The sequence below is a fragment of the Nestor notabilis genome, unplaced genomic scaffold (genome assembly GCF_000696875.1).
Source record: "Nestor notabilis isolate BGI_N333 unplaced genomic scaffold, ASM69687v1 scaffold18443, whole genome shotgun sequence".
In the NCBI taxonomy this organism is placed as follows: Eukaryota; Metazoa; Chordata; class Aves; order Psittaciformes; family Psittacidae; genus Nestor; species Nestor notabilis.
Window position 1 is genome coordinate 1 of NW_009922672.1, and position 10,503 is coordinate 10,503.

The 10,503-nt window shown below is 42.4% G+C and overlaps 1 protein-coding gene across 1 annotated transcript in view; it reads right to left on the minus strand.

Annotated features, from left to right (window-relative positions):
- Positions 1–192: 192 nt before the first annotated feature.
- LOC104403565 (double-stranded RNA-specific editase 1-like) overlaps positions 193–10,503 on the minus strand; it is a gene marked incomplete at its 3' end in the record, with an annotated part of 22,678 nt that continues 12,367 nt past the window's right edge. The window contains exons 3-4 of the mRNA XM_010011747.1: positions 7,945–8,019; positions 193–1,124 (exon numbers count right to left, since the gene is read on the minus strand). Of these exons, the coding sequence (XP_010010049.1) occupies positions 193–1,124; positions 7,945–7,972 (960 nt within the window). The remainder of the gene's footprint in view (positions 1,125–7,944; positions 8,020–10,503) is intronic.

Genomic DNA, 10,503 nt, shown 5'->3' on the forward strand with positions numbered 1-10,503 from the left:
AATACGTATATAGATGTGTGTGTATATATATGTATATAGATGTGTCTATACATATATGTAGATGTGTGCACACACACATCTACAGTAGCAGAATAAACAGCAGAAATGCTGTTCAAGCTGACTAAACACTCATGACTCGGCTACTCTTGGTCATTACCCAAAAACATCAACAAAACCCAAAGGGCTTCTCACCTGTGGCAAGTGTAACTGGAGCCCTTCGCTAGGAATGGGCTGTCGAGATGGGGTCTGGTCCAGCTGCATGTTAAACAAGGATGCGAGAGCTGACTGAGCGGCCCGAGCTTTTGCCAGCTTTTTATTCCTTCCTGAGCCTTCAAAAGTCTGACCGTCCACTGCCACGGCCATGACAAAGTTTTTGGCATGGCTCTCCCCGCTCTCTGAGAGAAACTCGTACTTCAGCCCTGGCCGCAGCTCATTGAGGATCATGACAGGGTTCTTCCCACTGGCGGAGGGGTAAGGTGATGGTGCAGGGAGAGGTGACTGCGAAAGGCTGCTGGCTACGGCAGATGATGGCAAACCATAGTCCCCACTAGAGCTAAAGGACCCGTCCCCATTGGAGCCCAGGTAAAAGGAAGCATCAGAAGGGACCGGCGTTTCGAACCCATTGAACAGGGTGTCGGGGAAGTCCGCTTGGTCGGAGGTGAAATCTGTGTTGACTGACAGAGTCCTCCCCATTGCCAGGTGGGCTTCCGAAGCATTTGGGAACTGAACAAAAGACCGGAGAGCCTTTTCAGCAGCGTGAAGCTTGGCTTTCTTCTTTGTTGGGCCAGACCCCTCAAATACCTGCCCATTGACTTCAACTGCCATCACAAACATGGGGGCATGAACCGGGCCTGTCTGGGAGAGGAGTTTGTACTGTAAACCGGGTTTAATCTCATTAAGTTGCATCAGAGCGTTCTTTGGTAGAATGGGGCCGGGTGTTTTCTTCCTCTTCTTCAGGCGAAATTTGGAGTGGCCATTGTTGCCCTCCTCCAAAGGACGCTTTCTGCTGCTGCTGCCACCACCGTTGGAGAGCTGTGTACCCTCCCCGGCACCTTGCCCACTGCCCTCCTTGGGGGGAACGTTGTCCACGTTGCGGTTTTCTTTAACGTCAGTGCTGCTCGAACCTGTGGTGCCCAGAAAGAGTAACTTACAATGCCTTCGGTGCAGGATCTTGTAAATGCAAAATTTATAGATTCCTTTATCTCTCTTTGTAACTGGTTAAGTGATGTGTGCTCACAGGTTAAAGCTTTGCAACACGATCAGACATGATAACAACGCAAGAGAACGTCAGTCAGTCAAGAAATAACACACTCAAGATTGATTTTCAAACTACACATTTGACACAATCAGATAGGGAAAAATACTGCAGCTTTTTTGTTGTTGTTTTGCATTTAAATCGTGCTGGAACAAAACTTTTACTGATAAGTTGTGTTTGGCCTGAAGAGTGCTTTAAACCAGAAATATAAATTATAGTAGCATTTGCCTATAAAACAAAGAACCACTAGCAAAATAAAAATGAATGCTTAAGACCAGTAGGAGGAGATGGGTATTTAGTTTTACTTTATCCTAATTTTAGTTGTGGAACTTATTTTTTTTAAAGTGATTTTCGTTGCTCAAATTGAAAAATGACATAAATAAAACCTCAGCCATGAAATATCAGGCAGCTCTTTGGTAGGCACCATGGCTGGACAGTGTTTGAATGCTTTTGTTTCTCTTTAGCTATTCCATATTTTCTGAGTTTAATTGGTTTTACACCTTTCCTAGATGTTCATTTCACCTCACCCCCATGTGCTCAGGAACTTCAGCTGCCCACTGTGCCAGCATCACCACAAGGCTACTTTATGTATTACTTTATATATATATTACTTAATGTATTTCCACACAGCCTTTTATTAAGAAGCCTTGTATTTGTCATTTATAAGCTATTTTGTACTTCCTTGCAAAGGAAGAAGACTGCTGACACAGTTACAAACATTGTTATAAGGATCCTCTCTTAAGACCACACAGAATACAAGTGTGACAAAAGCTGAGCAAACCCAGTGATATTTGGGGGGGGGGGGGGAGAAGGGGTAGTGTAATATTAATTTAATGATTTATTTTCTAAAGTAGAAAGTTACTGTATGTCAGAAATATGTTTAAAGAATTCTAGTTGCTGTAACTGCAAGGACCTCATTTCTACCTTGTTAAAGAAAATAAGGAGATTAAGTATTTGTGCTTTATGTTGGCATTTGTGAACAAAAAGGCAAATTTAGTAGGTCAAATATTTTTTAACTCCTCTGTTCCGAAACGTCAAACTATCTATATTACATCTACACTTTAACTAGATGCTAAGTATGAATTGAAATGAGAGCAAACTCAAGTGGAAGCTCTCATTCACAGCGACAAATTGCAGCCGCACTTGAAGCCTTCCCTATGCCTGCCCTAGCACGCACACATCACTTCACCCAGATTACAAAGCTGATGGAATGGTTACTAAATTTTCATTTATAACATCCTCCAGCAAAAGCTCGATAGGTTACTCCTTTCGGTGCTCGAAGAGAAAAAAAGGAGAAGAAGAAGAAAAAGATCAAAAGAAAAAGCCAAAGCAGGAACACATTTTCTTAAATCACAACAGCACAACAAACGGTACAGTACTGAACATTGAATTCCAGTCAAAGTCAGTCAAGAATAAAACACTCAATATTCTGAAGCATTTCATTGCTAGAAAGCTGCTAAATTTAAGAAAGTATCTCTTGTAACATTCATCCACAAATTATATTGCCTGCAGAATGCATACTACAGGGCCACAACTGTCAATACATAGTGTTCATGTATATATATTCTTTATATATACATATATATATATGGTGAAGGAATCTAAAGATAATAGAGTGACATTTTAAATCTTTCCTTGTAGTGAGTTTCTTATCTGAAGCTGTCATCTCCAAAAATTATATCTTATCTAAACTACCATTTGTGGAACATTGCTCTTACTTATGGCAAGTATTGCTACCAACCAGTATGACTCTAAAGCTAAACAGTAATAATTTAGTTAACATAAAATCTGGTTTTATCTTTCTTTTTATATGAAGACTACTACCAGTGCCTGTGGAAACCATAAGAGGAAAATGTAAGTTGAATGACTCCAGCTGAATGTTAAAAAAACCCCTTAACACCCACCCCCACCCCCCCCCAAACTTTTCCATGTAAGTACAGCAGGTGGAGGAACTCCTTAATCCACTTCATGACACAGTTAGGGAAAATGATGCCCTGACAGGGAGGGGGGACTTGTAGGAAGCAAGAAAGAAACTTGCACGCTTACCTTTTCTCAATAAGACAGAAGAAAACTACTCCTTGCCTGAGAGCTACTAGGCTTGTAAGCTTTGAGAACCTGCAGCGTGGGAGAGACTAGGAGAGAAAGCAAGCAGGGATCTAGCAGCCAAAGTCAAAGCAGAGATCATGAAAGTAGGCAAGTTTCTGCATTGTGCAGGTGATCCAAGTCCAAGCCTTGCATGTGATGGGAAGAAAAAGACTTTCTGTGAGAACTAGAAGGACCTGGGTTTGTTCCAACCCACAGAGTCACTGGACTGCAGGAAAGAGAAACTCCTTCTCAGGCTGAGGGTGAAGATGTGCTTTTGGACCTTTTCTTTAGCCTGTCCTGCCCAGCAGCGGTGAGGTCCTTAGGGCTGGAGAAGATCTGACAGATTAGCCAAAAAACATTAGCTACCACCACATGTTAAAGTCAGAGAAGTCATCTTGTTTAATCTTGTCCATATACAGACACGGAGTAACTCCTCCAGCCCAGCCTCTCCCTGCTGTCCAGAAGCAGCTCTCCATTCCCCAGGCATCTCACCTTGTTAGAGAAGTTAAGAACAACCCCTACTAGCTCATCCTCACCTGTGACAGGGCCAGCAGCAGACCCCAAGAGAGGCTATCGAAGCACAGCAATGCCACAGCAGCTCTTCCCCAGGACAAGCCACAGCTCTGGGTTGTCTCAGTGAGCAAGGCAGGGAGCCACAAACGGGGTTTTCTCCCCCAGAAACTTGTCTATCTACTTCTCAAGACCCCATAAAACCCTTGGTATCCATAGTATCCTGGGCAATGCATTACACATTGCACGAAAATATCTCCCATTGCTAGCTTTGAACCCCCACCTGCTAGTCTCACTATTGGGTTTTCTTTGCTGTTTTGTCAGTTTGATGATTCTAACACTGGACAACCCATCCTGCACATGATTTTACAGAGGTCTCCAACCTTGTCATCCCTCCTCCACACCACAGGCCTTGTCCCGAGGTCATCCATTCTCAGCAAACCCACTGCTGGGTGCTCTGTACCTTTGCTCTTCATGCTCTGTTCTGCGGTCTTCTTCATTGTGGTAATATGCTGGTTTAGAGACCGTAAGACTTTGGGGAGTCTCTTACTCATTGCAAGGAGAATGAGGGAGGGCATCTTCATCCCCTGAAAGCTCTGACTGTTTCAGGACTCCATCATAGCTCAAGCTGAGAGCATCAGTTCTCAAAAGGAGCAAAATGAGGTTGCTATAAAGCAGAGGTCATGGCAGACATAGACCACCACTCCATACACGTTCTAAAAACCAGTTTAGATCATTTTGAAATCTATTGGTCTGATTTGGAGACCAGTGTTAAGCTTTGTGCTGCCAGCATCACAGCTAAAATGAGGCAGGAAAATGAGAAATGTGAATGTTAAAACACTCTTGGAAAGGATAAAGCATAGGAGAGAGCTGGAAGGAGAAAGGAAATTACTATCTGAATCATAAAATATATAATATCTCTGCTCTTCATTATCTTCTTTCCTTTTACCTTAAACTTTTATTGGGGTTGACAAGCGACCATATGTTAACATCATACATCTGGCCTCAGAAACGTTACACAATCTTGGTGGATCTCCCAAAATACCCTAAGCCAGGTTTAAAACCAGCCTAATCCTAGATTTGAAATATACTGTCAAGTCTATGTGTTTTCCAGTCTTTAAAGAAGTTTTCAAGGAGTGAATGCTTTAGAGAGCCCTTTGAGGTCCACCGTGGCTGCTGTGTATTCAATGCTTCATAGCATTAATACACATATAAACCCTTGATCCTGTTTTCTTAAACATTAATACTACCCCTGATCAAAGAATAAGGCATTTTTCATAAGACTGGCTTATTTTCTAGTCACACAAAACACTTGGCAGCTTTGCCTAATGTCTGGGGAAGAAGCCTTAGTAAAACTCATAGCTGACAGGATCACAGGACAACTTCAGTGGAAGTAAAGTTACCTTGACCCTAAAATTTTGTTTGAGAGGCTGACAAACCTGAGAGCCTTTCAAGAAGGAAAGAGGCACAAGAAGTTTTCATGCCACTGAAGAATAAAATCTTCCATCTGAGTGCATTGGGTTATTTCTGGCTATATTTCCTGTAATTAAAAACTACATCTAATTAAGATGATTTATCCATCGGGGAACTTACCTGCTTGCTGAGAGACAACACTCTCCCTGCTTTGTCTGATCTAAAGCACACTTAATTAAACAGAGATTACTCTGAACTGAAAGATGTTTCCACATACCCCTTATACTGCTTCTCTCATTTACTGCCCTGGGGAAATTCCAAATCAAGTCATTTTTGCATAAACAACAGGCAGAAAAAAGCCCATGTGATCTCTTCTAAGCATCCTTTAAGGAAAAGGGGAAAATGATCAAAGAGAAAGGTCAGGACAGCCACATGCTAATGGCCTGAATGACCTGCAAACTGCCCCACTGCTCCTTGCCTGTAATAATCAATAAGGATAGGCCACAGCATGAATTTACACCTGACAAAACAGTTATTTCTAGTGATTTGACACTGAGATCACATACAGATGCCTTCTGGCACAAGTTCCTGGGGTGTTCAGAGTGCTGCAGACATGTCATCCATGCAAAGCAACAGAAAACCAAATCAAAGCATTCTAAGAAAACATCTTTCCAAATCTCTTGTAACATCTTCTCTATGTTCAAAGGATAAGGGAGGAAGACCTTAAAAACTAAAGTCTGACACACAGCATTTCCTCTAGGATATTAATGTAGAATCATGGAATAACAGAACTGTTTGGGTTGGAAGGGAGCTTAAAGCTCATCCAGTTCCAACCCCCTGCCACAGGCAGGGACACCTTCCACTAGAGCAGGTTGCTCCAAGCCCCTGTGTCCAACCTGGCCTTGAACACTGCCAGGGATGGGGCAGCCACAGCTTCTTTGGGCACCCTGTGCCAGCGCCTCAGCACCCTCCCAGGGAAGAGCTTCTGCCTCAGAGCTCATCTCAATCTCCCCTCTGGCAGGTTCAAGCCATTCCCCTTGTCCTGTCCCTACAGACCCTTGTCCAAAGCCCCTCTCCAGGTTTCCTGGAGCCCCTTTAGGCACTGGAGCTGCTCTAAGGTGTCCCCCCTTCAGGAGCCTTCTCTTCTCCAGCTGCCCCAGCCCAGCTCTCTCAGCCTGGCTCCAGAGCAGAGCTGCTCCAGCCCTCGCAGCATCTCCGTGGCCTCCTCTGGACTCACTCCAACAGCTCCATGTCCCTCTTGTGCTGTTGCCCCAGAGGTGGATCAGGACTGCAGAGGGGTCATCACTGGATTACATTTTAACTGAACCAAGATTTCAGCTAATTCTGAATTCTGCAGAGCAATTCCATTTATGCAACTGCAGGCTAGAAATACTGCCTATGCCCACAAAAAAGAAGCAGACAAAAATTGAGTATTTTGCTTACAGAATGCCCCTGCAAAGTGATGTTATTTTCTCCAGCTTAGTAAGTCAGCTTTTATTCATGCTTAGATGTACTCCTTATTGAGATAAGAGGATGTTTTATATTAAAAAAACCTCATATGATGTGAATTATTCAATTACATCTCTTGCATTTTAGGAAATCCTGCTTAGGAAGACCACCTTTAGAAATAGCTAAAGCATCCATCTGAAGTAATTTCTTTTATACCAAGGAAAAGAAAGTGTTAGCAAACACCTTCCAGTTCAGTTCACTGTTTCACTCAAAGAAAAGAAGATGCTTTCTAGTCAACAGAAGAGTTCTAAGGTTTGGGGTGGTGATGTTTAATTTTTGGCTTTGTCTTTTTTTTTTTTTTTTAACACAATAATCTAAGTCCTGTATCTCCCTTTAAAAATGTTCTGTAACTCCTTCAGCCTAAACTACAACTCTTCTGCTCCAAAGTCTCCTACACTGCTGGGCTTTGTCAGTGACGTGCTGTTTAGCCATGGTCACTTAGGGAAAAAAGAAGCACATCTGTTATTATAGCATATTTTTACAGTCAGGCACAACATGTCAGCATAGCAGCAATGGAACATTTCTCTCATTCACCAAAAAAGAGAGTTAAAAAGCCAATAATTTGTATGTTTTAGTGAAAACACTTTTCTCCACAGGTTATCTTAATTATACCATGGTACCATTAGCAGTACTTTGCTAGTGTATGCATCAAGATGATCGTTATTTTTGACTATTTCTGTGCTTAAATGCACTTCAATAATTCAGGGCTGGAACAACAAGTATTGAGTAAGAATAATCAGCCACGCAAGCTCTCCTAGCTCCTCCTTTTGCTTTTCCTTCCTCCATTTCTGCTTCCCCTCATTTATTCTACACACTTAACTCCATCTCCTTCATCTCACTCCTCCCTTCTGACTGGTCCCTCACCCTGAGCATTGGCACTCCTGGGATTCTCTCTTTCTTCTTCATTGCTGGTTCAAACCAGGGAAGTATTTTCTTTGATTAGTCAGTTGTTGGAATTAAAACAACAAGGTCTAAATAGACTAGCATCACATGCATTTAAAACACATCAAATGCAAAAGCTCTCATTCACTCTTCTGTACATGGTTTAAAACATATGAAGAAGTAAATTTGTGCTTCCCAAGTTTCTTCACAGTCATCCCTGGGCTCAGGAGAAAAAGTCACCTTCAGATATGATTACATAGGTGATTACTGTGCAAATAAACACATCTTACTCATGTTTTCTTCATCGTCTATATCCATTGTGAAATACTTTTGCTGGTTTCTTGGCTGGCGGAGACTGCTTCTGTCTGGAAAACAGAGAGTAGGATAATTAAGCTTTAAGGTACCAACAATACAATATAAAGTATTAAATTTCTCCTAAAAGCAGCAGCCTGGGCATTGGCTTTGCTATGGGCTGCCCATGTGTTTTGTTCACTTTTCACACAGTATTTCCTCGAAGTGCCTATTTCTGTAGCTGAAGTGCACTCTGCAGAATGGCAAATTTCACCAGCTTTGCAAGAATTTGAAGGTTTGAGTGAGAAACTGCAATATTTTTGATCTGAAAGAGTATGTAAACTACTTTATCTCACTACTGTTTGTTTTGGGGGTTTTTAAACTCAAAATTAACATCAAATCCACTCTGCAGGTCATCACACAGACAATTCAAGCAGTCAAACCACTGTAGATGCAGTTTCTTACCCAACACCAAACTGATGAATGTCTGGTTTGGTTAAATCCTGAGCCAAGATCCCTCTTAAAACCAAGATGATCACCAACGACTGAAAGATGTAGCCCCATAGAAAGCAAAGTGTGTATTTTATTGCTTATCTTGCAGTACCACCAGTCCCTAGACCCACTGTCACGAGGTACATCAATGCTAAGTGCCCACGTGCCAGCAATAACTGATGAACAACAGAAATCCTTACGGAGGAAGGGATGAGTGAGAGAACTGGGAAAGGAAGAGAGTTATTTTCCAGAGAAAGTCAAAAGAAATACCTCCAGCTTGAAGACAACTGCTCTCAGAGAGGATATGGGAGGAAAGCAGGACAGGATGCACCTTGCTTTGCTTTTTGTGGAGTGCTACACAAATAAAGAGCCAGAGACTCTGAGTTGTTGAGATTTCCCCAGTCCCAGCTGGGAAGCAACAGACTTTGGAAAGAAGACATCACTTGAGAAGGTCTGAGCCATTGTGCTAGTGCATGCTCTGAACATGAGCACAATACATACAGGAGTACCTACGTCACTAGTCAGTGCAACAGCTCAAGGCTGGATGGACAGGATCACAACCCTATCTGATCCAGGTCCCCATCACACCTGGAAATACTTCAAGTGTTACAATCCATTCAATTTTTTCTTCAATACATCAGTTTTTAAAGCCAAAGTGTGCCATGGCTCCACTGCAGCAGCACTAGCTTGGGCATCTCTCTCATCCCTGGTCGCTGTCCTGGCTAAAGCAGATGGAGAGGGGAAAGGCAAATCAGCTTTTTCCCCTTAAAGAGATTAGAAATTCAAGCAGAACTTTTGCTAAACAGGCTACTTCCACTTGCTCTATAAAAGCTGCTTAAATTTGCTTTCCTATTCCCATAGAGAAAGCTGATTCTGATCCTAATTAACTCATACTATCAGTAAGGCTGTGACTTTGGCCATACTAATACTATCATCCACCAGATTATTAAATGTATCACAGACAGTATTATACACACTTTAGTATAGCAGTGAAGAGGAAACATTTCTCTACAGAAACAGAAGCAGCAACACCTATTCTATATAGATGCACAGCTCAGACACCACCACCAGTCAACAGGTGTGCCAAAAAGGTATAAAAATGGTGCCTACAAAAAGGTGACTTCTGTTGTGGCCTACAAACCCCAAAGTTTATGTATTTTCATGAAAGCACTGGGATTTTATTGCATCCTGGTGATGCTCATTTCAGGGCAACCAGGCACGGACCAACAAGGCTTTTCAGAACAGAATCAAGCTCCAACATCTCCATAGTGTTACCAGCCTGTTGTACACAGTGCCGAATTTGGGAAAGGGATGCTCACTTGTTTGCAAACAACCCCTGCAAGTACCACATACTGTCCACCACCTAAACTATATGTACTTACTAACCACATTCGAGGTTTTAAAACACACAACTGAAGCAAGTATGAAGACTTAATACACTCTCCCTTGAAATGACTAGCAAAGTGATAAGTAAGAATCTTTTTAACTATTCATTGAAACCAAAGCATGTCTATTGTTTAAAAAGCAAGCACTGCAAGTATGTGCGCAAAAAAGGTGGGATGCTTCTAAAAATACTGTATTCCAAAAGATGTTCTGTTTGCCAAGCTTGTGAGTTTGGCTGTTGTAAGGTAGGCTCAGACCTGGCTTCATTTTCCCATTTGGTTTCTGCAGCACAGTATAAAGCAACCTTTTTCTTACTGAAGTACTAGAGCTGCATTGTCATATTTGCACTCTATAGCATCCGCACAACTCCCGTGTAACAAGAGGAAATAAGCTGATTCTAATCAACAGGGCTTGTAAATAATTGTCACTTTATTTATCACATCAAACTGGCTCCAGTTCCTCCTGCAGCACCACCGTGCTCATGGGCAGAACGTTTGGACAATTCTGAGTTACTACAGAGGTGATGAGGGAGAACACAGGAACAGTGTCCAGCTGCCCCAGACAGAAACCCTCCTGAGGAGCTGTGTGATGAGTCAGGGCTCAGCACCACCTCCCCACATCTGACCATCCTGCTTCTCCAGCATAAAGTAGAGGAAAGCATAAAAAAGCTAAAGGCATAGGTA